Raw genomic sequence first — 21,523 nt, 5'->3', positions numbered from 1 at the left:
TTCCAGTCCAGCATGTGGTTTTAACTTGTCTAGAAGTTTCGTAGCAGTGTACATTGCACTACAGGGTGAAAAAACTTACTCATGAAACATTCTTTAGAACTTAAGTTTCTCCTGACATATTAAATGTTCAAACAATATAATGAGAATGCAGCCTGGTGACGTTTCTGATAACTGCAGAGGTGAACATCCTGTCAGTTTCAAGGTTTTAGGGCCTTAAAAATGACGGGGTGTTAACGTCTTGAAACACTGGCAGTTGTCAAAGGTGCAAAGGTGCCCCCCCCCCCCCCCCTCCGGCCTCTGCTGCAGTCCCATAAGTTCTTTGAATGATAATCTGAAAGCTAGTACAGCTAGTATACAGCAGAACTTCTGTAGAGTTTGGGAAGCAGAAGAGTGGTATTTCAGACTAAAGACGTGACACATACCTGCATGCACAAGAGTACTGACTGTGAAAGGCAAGAGTTCTGGTTTAAGTCCCAGCACTGCAACAGCTTCTCCATGTCGGAGTTTCATTCAGAACTGAACCTTGGCTGAATATTAATGTAAGATTTCAAATCGGTGTTTATTGCATAAAATTCCCTGCATGTCACAGTGTATTCTCTTTTTCCATTCATTATAGTATACTGTACTGGACACATCTTGCTGGACAGTTTATATGATTAACGTACTGCTGTGCTCTTGATTTTGATTAAGGGTGTTGTCTTACTGAGAGTGACTTTATTTGGATGACAAGGACAATATTTCATACATAATTTATAGGGCTTATCAACAGAAATAATGAAGAGTTCCAGAAGGAATTCCACCAAGAGACTCAAAGGGCACTTGCAGGTCAGCAGCATTGAAGAGGCAATGAAAAATTTCAAGTGTGGAAGCAACTGCCTTGCAGATGGCTTAGTGGTAATTCAGAGCAGCTGAAGTAAGAAATTCAGTCAACAAAGCGTAAACTTCCCAGAAATGGCTGATTACTGTTGGGAGTCTGCAGGTCGGACCATACCTTCAGATATAGTCATGTCTGTTAATGCCTGTCAGTGTTAAAAAGTCACTGTAAATTATTTAGGTCATCTTCAGAATGAAACCAATAAGAACATCTATCCGATACACTAAAATTTATACAGAAATAATCATGTTCTATGTTTCCATTTAGATCAGTTTTCTGTAAGAGCCTTTAATGTGAAAAAGTTCACACAACAAACTTTTAAGGGCAAAACTGTTTACCAGATAGTACAACAATGACTTATTAATATAATTACCTGTATCACTGCAATCACATAAGAAAGTACCATTTCCATCAATACATTTACCAGTATTGCAAGGATTACGTACTGCAGCACAGTCATCTATATCTTCTTCACAATACTTGCCCTTATATCCACTGTAGCACTTGCATTCTGGACTCTGAAAATAATATTTTATTCTGTGAAACAATATGTAACAACATTTTATGAATAATGGACATATTAAACAGGGACACAAACACTGAAACAAGTAAAGGCAATGATTCATTGTATTGCAGAGGAGTTAACAGACCAGTGAGAGTGTGTTTGCAAAAGACACATATATGTATCTGAGGACCCAGATGCTATTATGCAATACTGCATCTGTGTGACTCGTACTTTACCCTTCTTGTGTACGTCACTGACTTGCTTCAGCAGTCTGATTTGAGACAAAGACCTGTTCCTGTAAATGAATACTGAAGCTCACATAAAATCCATATAGCTTGTTGTGTGTTTACTAAAACGGTGTTTAACATTCATGCCACGCTATAGATATTGGCAAGTGAAGTAAAATTATCAAGATAATAATAAATCTCTCACAGACAAATAACAATGTATTGCACAGGAGTCGTGTTACCTACCGGAGAAACATGTCAGTGGTGGCATTGCTGTATGAGAAAGAGCAGACACTGTTGTATGAATGTGATGGAAAGTTTGACACTATCTCTAGCTAGTGGCATGTCCTGCACTTCAGCACGCAATGAAACAACCAGTTTTTTTAGAGTTCATGAACAGGCTCCCAAAAATGAATTGGAAAAGTGACTCTCAATAATTCTCTGATGAAAATGAAATTAAAAATATTTATGACAATTTTGAGGTAACAAAACAAAATAGTCGCAGTCAAGGCTTGAAAATGAAGAAAGGGAAATAGTAAAGACACTTGAGGAAGATGGGGCAACAGAACACACAAATGCTGAAATTGGTGGCCATATGTACATCAAATTCTGTAATTCACATGAAATGGGACACACAATTCACTACTGATATTTAAAGAAGTGGACCCAAGACACAATTGTCAATTACAGCCTTTGAACCACAGGAAGTTAGTTAAATCACATCACCCAAAATTGCACATCAGGCTCCTTGCACCTAATTCTTTTTGCCAGCACACACTACTTGTACAAAGCATGAAACAGACAATTTGTTATGATGATGTGAATGCCGTCAACCTGCATGACACAATCTTCATTCTCTAATTACATTCTGTTAATCTGTTAAGTGCATTACAGTATCAACCTACACTTTGCTATAGACTGAAAATATCTGAATGTGTGTCAAAGAAGATGCTGCGCTGAAGCATCAAAGAAACTGGTATAGGCATGTGTATTCACTTGCAGAGATACGTAAACAGGCAGAATACGCCGCTGCAGTCGGCAACATCTATGTAAATCAACAAGTGTCTAGCACAGTTGTTAGATTGGTTACTGCTGTTACAATAGCAGGTTATCAAGATTTAAGTGTGTCTGAACGTGGGGTTATAGTTGGAGCATGAGTGATGGGACACAGCATCTCAAAGATAGCGATGAAGTGGGGATTTCCCGTACGACTATTTGCAAGTGTACTGTGAATGTCAGGAATCTGGTAAAACATCACATCTCTGACATTGCTGTGGCGAGAAAAAGATGCTCCAAGAACAGGACCAACAACAACTGAAGAGAAAAGTTCAATGTGGCAGAAGTGCAACCCTTCCGAAAACTGGCACAGATTTCAATGCTGGGCCATCAACATGTGTCAGTGTGCGAACCATTTAACGAAACATCATTGATATGGGCTTTTGGAGCTGAAGGCCCACTCGTGTACCTTTGATGACTGCATGACACAAAGCTTTACACCTCGCCTAGACCCGACATTGGACGGCTGATGACTGGAAATATGTTGACTGGTCGGATGAGTCTCATTGCAAATTGTATCGAGCAGATGGACATGCACGTGTATGGAGACAGCCTCATGAATTCATTGACCCTGCATGTCAGCAGGGGACTTTCAAGCTGGTGGAGGCTCTGTAATGGTGTGGGGCATGTGCAGTTGGGAGTAATATGGGACCCCGTTACATCTAGATACGACTCTGACAGGTGACACACATGTAAGGATCCTGTCTAATCACCTACATCCATTCATGTCCATTGTGTATTCATACGAACTTGGGCAATTCCAGCAGGACAATGCAACACCCACACATCCAGAATTGCAACAGAGTTGCTCCAGGAACACTCTTCTGCACATAAGCACTTCCACTGGCCACCAAACTCCCCAGACATGAACATTATTGAGCACATTTTGGATGCCTTGCAACATGCTGTTCAGAAGAGATCTCCACCCCCTCGTACTCTTATGGATTTATGGACAGTACTGCAGGATTCATGGTGTCAGTTCCCTCTATCACTACTTCAGACATTAGTTGAGTCCATGCCAAGTCATGTTGCGGCAAGTCTGCATGCTCATGGTGGCCCTACATAATATTAGGCAGGTGTACCAGTTACTTTGGCTCTTCGGTGCACATATTTTCTGTAATTTACTGTACATCTGTTTTGCTAATATGGGCACAAAAAGCACACCCAATTGTGATTCCAGTTATTTGCTTGTTGCACAAGATGCAATGTTTTTTGCAGCACTGTGTTTTAACACCACATCACCACACTACAGAATGAAACAGGAATATAGCATTTAACAATTCCAGATGTTGTACGAAACCTCACAGATACACTGTGTTTGGCTTTCAACATTATGAAAGAACCCAAGTCACATACCTTTTGCTAATGTGCTCTTTCTGATAAGTGTATGAAGTATATACTGTTTCAATAGAATAGTTCACACGAACTTGGAAAAACACAGTCAGAAACACAGAGAAATTAAATAGTGAGGGATCTACTAGATCAGGAGTCTCAACAACAGAATGTGGAAAGATCAAGATTGGAATTGCATGAATGCATGAGAAGAATTTGCGACCTTATTGGTGAAATCTTATACTCATTCATTTTTCCATATTATTATTATTATTATTATTATTATTATTTTAAATAAGTCTACAGGACAAAATATTATTCAGCCCATTAAAAAGAGCACACTGGTTGCTGTGAAACACTATAGGTGGTGTAGAAATGGCATCAGGCAGGCATGTGAGCTCTACACAGCTGCAGTAAGTCATGGCAGTGAAGTGGTGTGCATGTGCCAGATTGTTGTGTAGAATGAGCACAGGAAGACAGTTGACACTGAGATGTGACAGAATGGTAGAAAGAGGCTATCGTGCTTGGACATGCACCTGTCCACCTGTCCACAAAATGAAGGAAGTTACCGGATTTGTTAGTGGACCAAAATTAACTGGCCAATGCACCTGAAAGGATGATGTACCACTTGCAGCTGTCTAACACAGTGTAGGAACAGTGGTTGTAAAAAAATTCTAACCGACAGCAACCAGAGACAAGTGCCATACCTTGTCAATGACAATCAGTTTCAAATCTAACTGTTGCTGTCTGTGAATACAGCTAGACTTCAAGCAGTTTCCAAGTGAATATTGTGAAGGGAACTGTATGCACTGCATATCTGGAATCAGGAATCTAGCAAAATACCATTGCTCATGACTGCACCTATTCAATGGACCAAACAACACAGAAACCGTACTATAACTGATTGAAAGTGTGTAGTGAAGTCATGATTTGCCTAGTGAAATCTGGAAGTTGTGATTTTGCCTCTTTTCAAAATTACCAAGAGCCACTTAACTCATACCATGTGTAGAGTGTAGTTCAGGGCAGAAGTGGTTCTGTGATGTTTTGGGGATCTTTTCTGTGCTGTGACTTGGCCCTACTCATTTATATTACTGACACAAACCAGGATGTTTATTTCAACATTCTCAAAGACCAAGTGTTGCCCCTTTTTTCATACATTCATGATGTGTATGCTGTGGACACTCCTATCTTCCATGATAACAACCACCATGCTTGCAGGGCTGCAAGAATATATTCCTGGTTTGACAAACACTCTAGACATTCTATAGAACCTCAATTGGCCCACTAAATCATCTGATCTTAACCCCCTGACCAAAAACCAGTGATGAGAGAAGTACGTATCAGCCGAGGTACCACCACATCTCCCAAGCACCCCTATCACTGATCACTTCCACTGCACAGAGACCTTTGACAGCCATACTTATCAGAGACCCTGCACCGAACCATTTTTCATCCAGACTCTGCTCTCGCTTCAACGATGTAACATTTGGCCATGCTCTCAGTACCTCATCCTACATGACACTACTTGGCTCACTTTCTTAGCTGCCATATTTCACCAGAGTTCACACTAACAACAGGATTTCACACCCATATCCAGTTTCCATGTTCTTCCAGAGTCTGGTTAAGGAGAGAAGTACTACTTTGTTCTCTGCTCTGCCTTCCTGAGCTGTGTTTCTTTGAGGGCCTTTACTTAACTGCAGCTGTACAGAGTCTCATGCCAGACACCCAGTTCATCCCCCAGTATCAGCGTCTGGATCACTGAGTGCAGTGTAGTTTACTTTAGTGTGGTGAAGTTCAATGAGTGCCAGAAGTACCCGGCATATTTAACACCATTTCACCCTCAGCCGTTTGGCACCCCTTTGCCGCCAAGCGTGCCACTGAAATACATTTTCCCTCTGACTTTGCTGGTTCCCTTGACCACCACATGAGTCTGTCTTAATCTTTAAGTTTCCCACTTTTTTTTCCCACGGACGCAGAAGACATGTATATTGATATAATTCCAGTGAAACCCTGTGTTAATGTCCCCCTTCTCGACACTTCTCATCTTGTGTTGCCAGACAATGTCAAACAAAATACTATAAACTGTATAACAGTTTGCCCCGTTCAAAGTCTCTACCCTGAGCAAGGACCAATCCCCCTCCCGATTAAGAGATTGTAACACAATAAATTTTGTAGTAGTAGTTAGCTTTTAGAACTAAATATCTCACAAACCAGCTCACGTGCCTCTTTCAGTACGCCTTATTATGTATTGTTTGTCCTCTCTAATTAGCGTGCCTCTGGAAACATGTTTGCCCTTAGCAGCATAGAAGGGAAGCTTTAAATCATTCCTTCAACACCTTCATAACCTGGCACCTCTATAGAGTCTAAACATCAGTGAGTGGCTTCATCTGGATATGGCCTACTTGAAGAAACTTTCTGGTAGATTAAAGCTGTAAGCCAGATGATGACTTGAACCTGGGATCTTGGACCTACGTGCTTTTACAGGTAAAAGCTCACTCATTGAGCTATCCTGATGAAACTCACAACCCACTCTAACAGCTTTACTTCTGCCAGTACCTCTCTCCTGCTTCACACTTCATAGAAGGTGTCCTGCACATCTTGTGGGACTAGCAATCCTGGAAGAAATGATATTACTAATAATTAATACTTTGAGTTACTGCACCCGCCCACGTGATATTGTCGTTCTTGTAAAATAATGCACTTTTGAGGAACAAGATCTCATCTTCGGGTTCATTGCAATGGAACTACATTAAGTTTTCCTCTCACTAAAAAACATCCAACATCATGTATTTTTCAACTGGCCACAAAACACTGAATGCTCCTCCTTGTTAACATATTAAAGTACAGCACAGTGTGGTGAAAGTAAATTCACTGTCTTCCCCCATTAAAACTTATCCAACATTACTTCTTTGTTAACTCTCCCATGAATCATTAAAAGTTCTCCTGCCCACACATTAAAATACAGCCACATCACGTCTTTGTCTTACTTTAATGTAGTACACAGGTAGTCAACCCTTTTACCTACCACCCACTTTTTTTTATCTCTATTAGTAGTAAAATTTTCAAACCGTCAATCAGTTCCACAACAATGATGATTTATACAGTAGGGAAGTAACTTTATAAAATTTATAAAGCAGAGTTATAGCAAGTAAAAGGATAAAATAATAATTATTTACTGAATACTTTATTTCAAAGTTTCATGAAAACATGACAAAAATGTATTTAAAAGCCCTACTGTCTGTCTCCCACCATGAAATCTGGAACGCCAAATAGTGGGCAGTAGAGACCAGGTTAACTACCACTGATGCAGTAGAGCATTGTGCGACAGACAGCACATGCAAGTCAACCAGGTATAGACAGCACATGCAGGTCAACCAGGTCTTCTTCAAGACACCACTTGTGAAAACCACACAGTATGCAGTGTCTGCACAATATTTTATTGTTCTGCCAACTGTTGTAACATTGGGGGCAGCACACAACCCATGTACAACTACACAAAGTAAGTAAATATTCTTGTGTGTTTTCGCAATGAATTTTCATTCTGTAGCAGACTGTGCATCGATCTGAAACATCCTGGCAAATTTTAAGTAGTGAGCATCCTCTTAAAGGAACCATCTGGCATTAATATTAACCAGTTTAAGGAGATTATGGAAAACCTATCTCTGGATGGTTGGAACCACCCTCCTCTCAAACATGAGCCCTGTGTTTTAACCATTTTTCCACTTCATTCAGTCAGAGTAGGCAGCAACAGTAGGAAAACTTTACAATTTTTAATTGAAATAATAGAAAATGAGTGCCCAAAGTTAGTTCTAATTGTATCTTTTGTACTGCAAGTGTTCAAAATTAAACACTCTACCACCATTGTACTTACTGAAGAGAACAGACAAAATAATACTGAAATAATAATGGTCTATTTTAAGTAAGTGGATTCTATTTCTAGTCCCGCAACTGGACATGATATAATGTGTGTGTCAGGGCATGAGAGACTGCATTTGAGTACTATAACTGTAACAAAATTAGGGGTAACAATGTATGTGAAAGATACCAATATATAACACTAAGTGTTGTAGTTAAGACAATGTGTTGAAGATGGTACTACAGTCAAACTTGTTTAGTTAAAGCTATGTGCAAACTAATGAATGTTTAAGAGAATGAAAGCTATAACTTCCAATGATTTTTGAGTACTTTTTTGTCGTACATTCTATTTTTCTAAATGCAGGGGGTTCAGGACCTCACTGACAAACTTTAAGAGATGGCAGATCACTGAAAGATGATCATTTCTGTTAAGGAGCATGTAAATTTTGGTCTGCCATTTATGAGTTAAGCACATGGTCATGATGCGCACCACAACCTAGTGGCCTTCTGCCCTACTCCTAGAAAGGTGGTTGTTCTGTGCAGTCGTACCACCCCTCTCACTCAGCTTGTTTTGTTATAGTTCTGTATCTTCAATGAAATGTACCTTATCATTGTCGCATTCAGCTTTGTGGCAATGCACATAGATTCTTCCCATCTGTTACATTTATCTATTCACAAAAATAATCAATTTTCTTTATTAAATTTTATAGTAATTTCACCTAGTGACATGTAGCACTTACCTAAAAACCTCATGTTCCTATTTACACTTAATTTCGCTTAAATTTACTGTTCAGGTTATTGTTTCAAGTGTTCAGATTCCATCTGTATAATTAGTTTTCACTAGAGCACTGTTAATTAAAAGTTACAGTTAGTTAAAGCAAAGCATTACAGTTCACTGCATAAAAAGGACTTATGAGCTAACACTTATATTTGAGAAGGGTGACCTACACCAACTTTTCTGTAAAGTATTTTAAATGACCAAACACTAATTATCTTCCACATTAACGAAACCTGAAGCTCATAAATGGTCCCACTTTTCATCACAGATTTTGTCAAAACCACTATTTTCCAAACTTTACTACATACTTTTGTTATCTTATTTTTTTTGTACCATGTGGTTCAAATGGCTCTGAGCACTATGGGACTTAACATCTGTGGTCATCAGTCCCCTAGAACTTAGAACTACTTAAACCTAACTAACCTAAGGACATCACACACATCCATGCCCGAGGCAGGATTCGAACCTGCGACCGTAGCAGTCGCGCGGTTCCGGACGGAGCGCCTAGAACCGCTAGACCACCGCGGCCGGCGTACCATGTGAAATACAGCATTAATGAATTACCTCACTAATGAACCATTATGTAATTTGCCATTATTTGCAATATGGCACCTGTTCATGTAAACAAACAAATTCACAATGCAGAAGAAAAATAGTATCCATGTACTTTTCTAAATTTCTGACTAGTAATATTTTCTATAACTCAAAATCACATCAGTTCTTGCAGTTGATCGAAAACACTGAATTCCAACTTAGCTATTTTCTAAACCATTTTGTTATTTTCAAAATAATAGTTTGTTCCTACACAAGTCTTTATAAGACCATTTCTGTCATGAAATAGTCAATCCGTGGTTTGCAAGTAAATGAGTAACATCTGTGTTGGTCGCGCTCTGGTTGTTGACTCACACAACAATTTTGCTCATGCTATAAGCGAAAATACATGCATTGACAACTGCAAAACTCAAGAATTTTGATGTTTCATTATGTTCAAGCGAGCTTTGTGATTTAAATTAATGGACATTTTAATTGAACTGTGATGTGATCAACAAGCATAGCAGACTATCAGTGTTATTGAACCGAGTTATCACCAGACTCAATGATTTGTGTTATGGGCTTAATTAAATGCATCGCCAAAGTGTAACCATCTTTAACAATTCAAAACAGGGCAGTAATAAGTGAGAACTATGAAAATTTTATATAAATGTGAACAATGTGTTTGTGCCACAAAAGAACAAATTCTTTCGCCACTGAACAGCGACTATTAAACACTGAGGGTTTGTGCCTGGGCAACTGCGGTAATAATTTTTTGTAGTGTAAAAATTGGTCACCACACTTAATAAATAAACTTCATGTGGAATAAAATGTGTACTTTATTGTCATCTATAGCAGGCCTGATCAGAAGGTGGCCATGCGAACATGAGTGCTCACACTCGCTGGGCACCCGAGTAGCGTTCACACTCACGCTAAAATGTGGCTGTTATACATCATTATGTAGTGCGGTGGAAGTGAAAACTGTGCACTGTCTACAGAGTAATGCGGAAGACCGCACTGCAGTTCCTTCTCTAAATCCTCACACAAACGAAAAAATGGCTGACATCGAAATAAGTGTCCAAGGAATAGAAAAGCACCTGGAATCACTCAATAGAGGAAAGTCCACTGGACCTGACGGGATACCAATTCGATTCTACACAGAGTACGCGAAAGAACTTGCCCCCCTTCTAACAGCCGTGTACCGCAAGTCTCTAGAGGAACGGAGAGTTCCAAATGATTGGAAAAGAGCACAGATAGTCCCAGTCTTCAAGAAGGGTCGTCGAGCAGATGCGCAAAACTATAGACCTATATCTCTGACGTCGATCTGTTGTAGAATTTTAGAACATGTTTTTTGCTCGAGTATCATGTCGTTTTTGGAAACCCAGAATCTACTATGTAGGAATCAACATGGATTCCGGAAACAGCGATCGTGTGAGACCCAACTCGCTTTATTTGTTCATGAGACCCAGAAAATATTAGATACAGGCTCCCAGGTAGATGCTATTTTTCTTGACTTCCGGAAGGCGTTCGATACAGTTCCGCACTGTCGCCTGATAAACAAAGTAAGAGCCTACGGAATATCAGACCAGCTGTGTGGCTGGATTGAAGAGTTTTTAGCAAACAGAACACAGCATGTTATTATCAATGGAGAGACGTCTACAGACGTTAAAGTAACCTCTGGCGTGCCACAGGGGAGTGTTATGGGACCATTGCTTTTCACAATATATATAAATGACCTAGTAGATAGTGTCGGAAGTTCCATGCGGCTTTTCGCGGATGATGCTGTAGTATACAGAGAAGTTCCAGCATTAGAAAATTGTAGCGAAATGCAGGAAGATCTGCAGCGGATAGGCACTTGGTGCAGGGAGTGGCAACTGACCCTTAACATAGACAAATGTAATGTATTGCGAATACATAGAAAGAAGGATCCTTTATTGTATGATTATATGATAGCGGAACAAACACTGGTAGCAGTTACTTCTGTAAAATATCTGGGAGTATGCGTGCGGAACGATTTGAAGTGGAATGATCATATAAAATTAATTGTTGGTAAGGCGGGTACCAGGTTGAGATTCATTGGCAGAGTGCTTAGAAAATGTAGTCCATCAACAAAGGAGGTGGCTTACAAAACACTCGTTCGACCTATACTTGAGTATTGCTCATCAGTGTGGGATCCGTACCATATCGATCTGACAGAGGAGATAGAGAAGATCCAAAGAAGAGCGGCGCGTTTCGTCACAGGGTTATTTGGTAACCGTGATAGCGTTACGGAGATGTTTAATAAACTCAAGTGGCAGACTCTGCAAGAGAGGCGCTCTGCATCGCGGTGTAGCTTGCTCGCCAGGTTTCGAGAGGGTGCGTTTCTGGATGAGGTATCGAATATATTGCTTCCCCCTACTTATACCTCCCGAGGAGATCACAAATGTAAAATTAGAGAGATTAGAGCGCACACGGAGGCTTTCAGACAGTCGTTCTTCCCGCGAACCATACGCGACTGGAACAGGAAAGGGAGGTAATGACAGTGGCACGTAAAGTGCCCTCCGCCACACACCGTTGGGTGGCTTGCGGAGTATAAATGTAGATGTAGATGTAGATTACGTTAAGTTCACCATGGCACAGTGCTTAAAGTATAAAGTAGCTCTTAAAATTGATGAAAATCAGCATCATGGCCGGGTTAGGAACTTCAAAGTGAAGGTCAGACACCCCAGAATCAATTTTTGATATGTGACTGCAGGGTGCCTAGCTACAGTTAGAACTTACACATCTGCATGTGACAGGCAGTTTTATAATAAAATAAGTCTTGTACAATAGCGTAAAAATTTTCTTCAACATAAATTTCCACAACTTCGCAAGTTTGCAAGTATGATTATGTTGATGTTTGGGCCTATATATTCTTGTGAGTAACTTTTTTCCCCAATGAAGAGAATGAAATCCATCCACAGAAGCTCACTGACAGGCCCACAAAGCTCATTGATAGACTTCAATTTAAAAGCTTATCTTTGAATTTGCGGTGCTAGTGGTACGAGATGTCGACACTTTAGTGAAAAGCAAAAATGAAGTGTTTCTTTGTTTAACACATCAATAAAATTGTCAAGAAATACATGTTGATGTCAATTTAAACTTCATCCGAAAACGACGTTCACCATAAAGCTGCAACAATCATAACAAATACAATGTTTCATATGTAACTGGCCCCATGTTCTTTGCCTCATTCATTAAAAAAATTTTAAGTTCACTTTCTTCTCATTTCTCAGCAATGCGACAGTTTTAGGAAATAAATTTGCAACAAAAGGCATTAATTAAGATGCCATGAAGTGATACATTTCCATAACACTATTCGCGCAAATTGAACAGGCTCACTGATAACAGTTTTTCAAGCTGAGGAATAGATTGGTGAACAGGCCTGTTCTAATGTATTGTGGTGTGTACATCTTTGAGCAGACACAATTCTGCACTCATTTGAACTTTCAGCTTCAAGGTGATAAAGACTGATGCTACAGAGGATGAGATTACAAAATTCAGGTCTGTTCCATCACAGCTTGTGTTGTTGTGATACTGCAACTACACTGACATGCATCTAACCAGAGCTGCATTCAGTTTGTGTTGTTGTAATACTGCGTCTTCAGTGTTTTGCATCTTTATAGCCTTGAAGTCAGATATTCTTGATGTTAGCACAAAATGAGACATGGTGTACGGATTTGATGTGCTCACTGACATGATTGTCTATAACGGTGAGGTGATGAGAAATTGAAGAGTAGCTCTTCATATCTATATACCAAAATCAGTTACCTAACAGAAGACACCCACACCTCAGTACCTATGCTGCTATGCAGGGACACTTACACTACATGATCGAAAGTATCCGGACACCACCCAAAACATACTTTTTCATATTAGGTGCATTGTGTTGGCACCTACTGCAAGGTACTCCATATCAGTGACCTCAGTAGTCATTACACATTGTGAGAGAGTAGAACGGGGTGCTCCGCGGAACTCACAGACATCGAACGTTGTCACGTGATTGGGTGTCACTTGTGTTATACATCTGTATGTGAGATTTCCACACTCCTACACATCCCTTCGTCCACTGTTTCTGATGAGATAGTGAAGCAGAAACGTGAAGGGACATGTACAGTACAAAAGTGTACAGGTCGATCTCATCTGTTGACGGACAGAGACCGCCAACAGCTGAAGAGGGTCGTAATGTGTAATAGGTAGACATCTATCCAGACCATCACACACAAATTCCAAACTGCATCAGGATCCACTGCAAGTACTATGACAGTTAGGCAGGAGGTGAGAAAACTTGGATTTCATGGTCGAGTGGCTGCTCATAAGCCATACATCACACTGGTAAATGTCAAACAATGCCTCACTTGGTATAACGAGTGTAAACATTGGACGATTGAACAGTGGAAAAATGTTGTGTGGAGTGACGAATCATGGTACACAATGTGGCAATCTGATGGTAGGGTGTCGGTATGGCGAATGCCTGGTGAACGTCATCTGCCAGCATGTGTAGTGCCAACAGTAAAATTCGGCGACAGTGGTGTTATGGTGTGATCATGTTTTTCATGGAGGGGGCTTGCACCCCTTGTTGTTTTGCATGGCACTATCACAGCACAGGCCTACATTGATGCTATAAACACCTTCTTGCTTCCCACTGTTGAAGAGCAATTCAGGGATGACGACTGCATCTTTCAACACGATCAAGCACCTGTTCATAATGTAAGGCCTGTGGCAGAGTGGTTGCACGACAATAAAATCCCTGTAATGGACTGGCCTGCACAGAGTCCTTACCCGAATCCTATAGAACACCTCTGGGATGTTTTGGAACGTCGACTTCATGCCAGGCTTCACCGACCGACATCGATACCTCTCCTCAGTGCAGCAAACCGTGAAGAATGGGATGCCATTCAGCAAGAAACCTTCCAGCACCTGATTGAATGTATGCCTGCGAGAGTTGAAGCTGTCATCAAGGCTAAGGTTGGGCCAACACCATACTGAATTCCAGAAATACTGATGGAGGGCCCCATGAACTTGTAAGTCATTTTCAGCCAGGTGTCCAGATACTTTTGATCACATAGTGTATGAGAACTAGGATGTTTGAGTCCTCAGGATGTTGGTGGTGGCATGCATGATGTGAGAACATCAGATTTTGAGGATTAAGTGATCCTTAGATTTAGCAATGAACCTTCAAGTAGCACGTCTGCTATTGCCCGTGTTATGGGAACATGTCGCACATATTTTTGGTGAGTACTGCAGGGGTACAACATACATGGGTAGCATCTCCACAGGATGCAGTTTTTAAAACCAGCTGATTACCCATATCATCTGCAGTGGTTCTTACACCAGAGCTATCTGTCGACTTTGGGAAACATTGGATATGACAAGGAGGACATGTTGCACGATTCTTTGGGAACGTGTCAAGAGTACAGTTTATCTTACTCCATCTGCCACTAGAGATGAACTGATAGCCTGAATAATTTATGCTTGCCACCAAATGCAACAGAATCCTGGTGTGCTCCCCAGAGTTGGACTAGCATTGATACAGAGGTGTACAGCATGTACTGAGGCACAGGGCAAATTGTTTGAAACATTCATGTACAAGGGTAATCCAAAAAGTAAGGTCTCCTGTTTTTTCATAAGTACATAGACCTGTTTATTTCTACAATGGTTTACATCAGTTTACAGCTATAACATTTAGCTATAATCACCATTTCTGTCAATGCATTTTTGTAGATGCTGTGGCAGTTTTTGTATGCCCATGTCATACCAGCTTACCGCCATGCTGTTCAGAGTTATGAACCTCTGCTTTCACCTCGTCATCGGAGCTGAATCGCTGGGACCACAATTAACGCTGAAAGGCACTGGGAGACTCTGAAAAAACTAAAATTGGCAATTCAGAACTGGAGAAGAGGAATGTTGAACAAGGGCGTACACATTCTCCAGACAACACTCACCCACACATCACTCGGCAAACCATTGCTCTCCTGCAACAGTTTCAGTGGAACATAATCACCTACCCACCCTATAGTCCTGACTTGGCGCCCAGTGACTATCACCTGTTCCCTAGGTTAAAAGAACATTTGGCCTGAAAGTGATTCAGCTCTGACGACGAGGTGAAAGAAGAGGTTCATAACTTTCTGAAAAGCATGGCGGCGAGCTGGGGCATACAAAAACTGCCATAGCTAAATGTTCAAGATGTAAACTGATGTAAACCATTGTAGAAATAAACAGGTCTATGTACCTATAAAAAAAATAGGAGACCTTACTTTTGGGATTACCCTTGTAAATCACTGTCAGAATACACATCATAATAATAATAAATGGTAATTTTTGTGCAAATGTAGTTACTCATTATTGGGACCATAAGGACTTTTTAAGGCTATATGTTCCTTAATAAAAGAATCATCCTGTTTCTGTGACCTATCATTCCTTCAAGTTTGTCCGTCAGGTCCTGAAACATCTTGCATATGAAATTCAACTTATCAAGTAGTATACAAAGGCACACATGCAAGTACAGAAATATAGCTGATCCATCAAGAATGTGAGATAGTATATTTTTTTTTATATTTTAATATGCACATATATTGTCTACCCAAAATCATTCTCATATTTATTTAGAAGAAGATACTGTCATCAGGACTATAAATCCAAGCAATTATAAGCACATTTTATACAACTGTAGTGTGTAAGCTTATACACAGTATATAACCACACATTAAATATTTTTTAAAAGATTACCAAGCAGTTAAATGATGACATTATACAACTTTCAGTTAAAGGCATGACTATAGAAATGAATGTACAGTTTGTTTCTGATTATTGAGACATTCTTAACATAGAAGTGGCCAAAAAGTCCTGAAATCATTGCATAAAACTGATGTATAAGGTATCCAAATAAAACTCCAAAGCAAATTAAGATCCCGAGATAACCATCAAAATATTTGTGGACATTCTGCACATCTTGTTACCATGTAACACACTCCAAGTGTCCAGCTAGACAAATATATAGAACTGACAAAATATTTTGACAACATACCAGTCTGCCACCATCTGGTGCCCTGATATACTGAGGATTGCAACACACTTAACGGGATCGAATAGCTTAGTGTTTCCCCATTTTCTACCATGTGATCTAGCCACACTAAAGATTAAGGTAACTGTAAGGTACGTTTCCATATATTACATAACTGTCAACTTTGAGAAGAGGCTGTCAGTAATCACAAGGCAGTATGGGATGGGTCCTCCCACAGAAAATTTTAGAAATTGGAAGCTTGATTTAGGTTAACACTTTGGTGTTTCATAATACTACAATCTGAATTGGTTACAGTACTTAGGCCTACTTTTACAGTACTTCCTTTTTCATTGCAATTATTGTTTACCTCCATGTTTTCACTTTCCTTCTTACCACAGTTAGCACGATAGGTAAATCTGTGACTACTGGTACTTGGGACACCTACAAAAGCTTCCATCTTATTTTTTCTTTCACTTTCATTTCGGATATCACTTGTATGGATTAATTTCACATAATCATTTGTGTTTGTCTTGTCTTTACAGGAACCGTTAACAGTTGCTGACAAAACAATGAAAAACTCCTTAGTGACTAACACTGTGTACACAGTGTTTTTGAATTCTAAAAAGATGAATGAAACCACCAAACAAATGATGTCACAAAATTACTGAAAATGTCATTGATCTATAATAATTTTCTCCCAGCACAATTTTTTTAAAAAGTTAAAGGGGATAGCCATTAAAATAATAGTGTCAGCATGGTATGTATTATTAAGTGTAGATAAGTAAGTGAACTGCACATCTTGTGATGTCTCCCAGTTAGAAAAACAGCAACAGCCTTGAACCTTGTGACTTAACTTGGTTTGAAAGCAGTTATGTTCCTATCTTTTAAGCTCTCTTGTACAGAACGAAAAATTTTCGTCATCACTCTGCATAACCTATCTTAGTAAGTCATGGCGATGAAATCATTTTTAGACAAGTTTATGGTGTTCTCAGGAAGGAAAACATTACAATCTAGAAAACATTTTAATAGCACATGAGTAACAAAGTAGAAACAGTAGCTTTCCGATTTTTTAAAACATCAAATTGTAGAATGTCTATTTCCATTATTTTTTAGTAACTTTCCATAACTCCATAACTAGGGTGCTTAATATGTAACAATTACAAACAATCTGTAGTAGTTGGCAGCCATGGTATTATTCAACTGGAATCTACTGTCTTCATTATTAAACAGGCTGCACTGTGAATTTCCACAAACTCACAACACACGGGCAGTAGGTTGTTGCCTGACATATTTATTCAATTGGAATTCACTGTATGCCCTTTGGTGACAAAGTCTTCAGTTATTTAGGAATAAAGGAGATGACTCACCAGTGCTGCCTCATCAACAGGTCCACAAACAAAAGGTACAGAGCTTGGCTAGCTTTCAAAATGCGCTTCCTTTTTCTAGCTGTAGAAAAACATGACAACCCCCCCCCCCCCGCCCCCCCCCCACACACACACGCACATGTTTGTCTCCCTACATTGTGCTTTTGTTTGTGTGCCTATCGACAACAAAGTGATTCTGCCTTTTGATGAGTTCTCTCTTTTTTCCTAAATAATTCATAATTTTCAACCAGAACTTTCCATACATTATTAAATCTTCAGTTACGACAGACACACTAGATTTTAAGAGCCATATATTACACCATTCACAGTACTGTTCAACTGTGTAGATTTACTTCAAATGTTTCTATCTTACCACCTTACAGTAAGTACTGGCCAGTCATTCTATCTCCGTGTAATCCGGCTACACACATTGTATTGCTGATGTACACCAAAGAAAATTTGGAAAAAACATTGTAAAGTTTGATATGCAAAAGGCGTCTCTTCGAACAGGTCCAAGCTCATCTTGACAACGAGAGGTGAGGTGTTTATCACATATAAAGGGGTACATTGGCCAAACAGCACAATTGAACAACAATGTGCAAAACATTAGTTCACACATGGCTCTTACAATCTGGCATCGGTGAAAGGCATGCAATGAAATACAACAGTACAAAATGTCTTACAAAGGTAACAACTTACTTAGGTAGTATCCCACATGAGTCTCCTGACAATTTCATGGATCAAGACAGCAGATTTGAGAAACATAAGAAAACCTGTAACTGTAGGCTTCTGTAACCATTGCTATAGTCAATGAAGTTCCTCTGTGTATGCGACATCATAATTTACTCACTGACAATACTGTCACATATCCAGAAAATTTTTATTGACAATAAGGAAAGCGGCTTTAGGCCTACTACAAGCAAAATGACGTACACTGGGCGAGTCGATGAACAGTATTAGTGATTAACCCTGGGCTTTCTATCACCATCCACAAATGGCTTTCACCTTTGGTAGAATTGAATTATGAGCTATGCATGTTAGCAGTGGCAAGGTGGTGGTGGTGTGGGGGGATAGGGAAACATAAACTACAGTGTGCTGTTCAGTGCATCCAGTCCCCTCATGGTACACAGCCAAAGTTTAGCACAAATTCTATTTATTCTGAAGGGACAGCTTACAATCATACCTACATGAAACACACTGGCAAAGACATACAATATCATCATTATTTTCTTACTTATTTGCATGTGCAATTTAAGAGTGCTATTTGCATACTAACTGTTCTGGAGATTGGATGAAAAAGCACAACAACAACTTTGGGAAAGAGACCTCTGTCAATGATTGCTGTTTAATGCTTGTAATATCAGAGGGCTATGTATGAATACACAATGCCGGGGCTGCTGCTCGGCAAGTACTCTGGGATGAGGTGTTGTGTCAAGCAGCTTGAGTGAGGGGAGAAAAGAGGTGTGCAGCAGGAGGGAGAGTTAGGAAGGGTGGCTGATGACATGGATGGAGGTGTGGGAGTTATGCTTGCAATACATCCTTCATTCCTGTACTCCTGTAAACTGCATTTTCTGTGTGCTGTGAAGTTTACCTACAATTTTTTGCACTTCACCATTGAGGGCTTTTTTTGTGTTGTATTACAAGCAGTGGCGGACTTCATTATACAACTAATCACAAAGATAAGAAAACCTTTTAACTCATTGTGTGACTTTGTTACTAATTTGTTGGAACATTGTAGAGCCTTTGTTCTCTTATCCTGTTACCTGACCCTGGGGCATAGCTGTGTAATGGTGGCAGGGAAGAATTGTCTTAACAGTGTACTGCACCAGAAGCCATTTCACAAACTCGACCTACCATAACAACAGTGGCAACTCGGTCTCCACAGCAGTAGCAACAAGGCCTTTTCAAAACTGATAAGGGTTTACAAAATTGGAGGCAAGGATGGGATCAGAGAACAGATTCTGAAATATTCCGATCCTACTATTGAGCAGGAATTGCAGATCACTGATTACCAAGACTCTTGTGATTCTGCTGTAGATAGTTTTCAGCAGTCTGGTAACATTTGTACTGTAGAACAGAAGGTTGGAAACAGCTCTAGTGCTACACAGTCCCGTAAACAGCCACACTTAATGGCACACAGACAGTCTCACAGACAGGACACCATAATACATCAACAGCTTCAGCACAAGCTATGTTCATCTCACCAACAGTGTGGTACAAAATCTTATTCCTGATGCTATACAGCACATAAACGTGAACATTGTCCATCACACCAAGCCACTTGCTACTCCTGCCACGGAACTGGACATGTACGAAGTGTTCACTTAAAAAGACAAAAGTCCCCGAGTCACAATGTGAAACTATTGTGCCCTGCTAGGCAAGTGCATGCTGTAACTTCAGAACATGTTGCTCTCACAGAACAATCGTGTGCAGTTATTCAGAACACTAGTTCCCCTGTTATTCTGAACACTAGTTCCACTGTGCAACATCTCTCTAATAAATTGTATGAACCTTTTAGCAGGCCATACAGTAAAACTTCAATTAGATACAGGTGCATCAGAGTCCTTGTTAAGCTATGAAACTTATGAACTGTTAGGCAAATCAAAACTATGTCAATCTACGAATATATTTACGGTGCACAATTGCCAGAACATTCCAGTGAAAGGAACAATTAACACTGCAGCCACGTATCAGAATCTGCAGAACACAGTTCCCATCAAGTGCTACGAAGAAGACAATCAGTTAATAATTTTGGTCTCGACTTGTTTGGACTAAACACTGTGGGCGATGTACTGGCTGTGTCTCATTTCAATTCAAGTGATAGTGTTGCTAAGCTCTGTGATGAATTACGCGAATTGTTTGCTCCTGGTGTAGATAAAGCCAATAACTTTGTAGCGCACATTATGCTTCAAGACAACATGCAGACGCACCTTTTCAAAGCACGTGCAGTGCCTCTTGCACTTAGTGAACAGGTTGCAAAAGAACTGGCTCACTGGCAAGAAAATGGCATCATCGCACCGATCTCTGCAAGTCAGTGGTCTTCCCCAGTAGAATATGTTTGCAAACCCTAAGGAAAAATTAGAATTTGTGCTGATTTCAAAGCCATCATCAATCCTCAGACAGTTGTGGATACTTATCCATTGCCTCACCCTGACAAACTCATGGATCACTTAGGCAAAGGTGGCTATTTTTCAAAACTTGACCTTTGTGATGCCTACCTTCAGATTCCTCTTGATGAACCTTCACAAAATGTGTTTGCCATTAATACACATTTAGGTCTTTTCAAGTTCCTTCATTTGCCTTTGTGTAGCAAATCAGCACCTGCCATTTTCCAACACTACCTAGAACAGCTGACTACTTCTGTACCTTCATGTACAAATTACCTGGACAATATTGTAGCTGCTGGCCACACAGCAGAACATCACATTGCCAACTTGTGCACTTTATTTCAAGTTTTGTCTGATGCCGGACTGAAGTGTAATACAGGGAAGTGGGTCTTTTTCCAGACAGAAATACAATAGTTAGGTCATGTTATCAATTTTCGAGGTGTTCATCAGACATGGGCACATTTGCCTTCACTTCCAAGCTTCTGAACAAAGCTCAGAAGAACTATTTCGAGCTACGAAAGGAAACTCTTGGCATCATTTTTGGAGTGACAAAATTTCACCAGTACCTATATGGTCAAAAATTCTATTTGGTCACAGACCACAAGCCTTTGCCGTCATTCTTCAATTTGGCTAAATCGATTCCTATTCATACTGCTGAGAAATTGCAATGTTCGGCTCTTCTTCTCTCCCACTACCACTATGAGATCATTTATTGGCCCACTTCTAAGCAAGCAAATGCAGACGCTTTCTCACATCTACCTACGGGACCTGATGCTGACTTCGACACTTCGAAAGCAGCATGTTTTCAAATTGATGCACAAGAAAAGGACTTTGTCGAGCAGTTTCCACTGGATTATTGTAATGTAGCTCAAG

At 40.0% G+C, this 21,523-nt stretch overlaps 1 protein-coding gene across 1 annotated transcript in view; it reads right to left on the bottom strand.

Moving 5' to 3' along the window:
• Nucleotides 1-21,523, bottom strand: part of LOC126469832 (protein crumbs) — a 346,090-nt gene that overhangs the window by 35,847 nt on the left and 288,720 nt on the right. Inside the window, exon 29 of the mRNA XM_050097122.1 lies at nucleotides 1,248-1,392. Within this exon, the coding sequence (XP_049953079.1) occupies nucleotides 1,248-1,392 (145 nt within the window). The remainder of the gene's footprint in view (nucleotides 1-1,247; nucleotides 1,393-21,523) is intronic.

The sequence above is a fragment of the Schistocerca serialis genome, chromosome 3 (genome assembly GCF_023864345.2).
Source record: "Schistocerca serialis cubense isolate TAMUIC-IGC-003099 chromosome 3, iqSchSeri2.2, whole genome shotgun sequence".
NCBI classification, from domain to species: Eukaryota; Metazoa; Arthropoda; class Insecta; order Orthoptera; family Acrididae; genus Schistocerca; species Schistocerca serialis.
The sequence above is the reverse complement of the archived record's forward strand: the minus strand, read 5'-3'. Positions and strand labels throughout refer to the sequence as shown.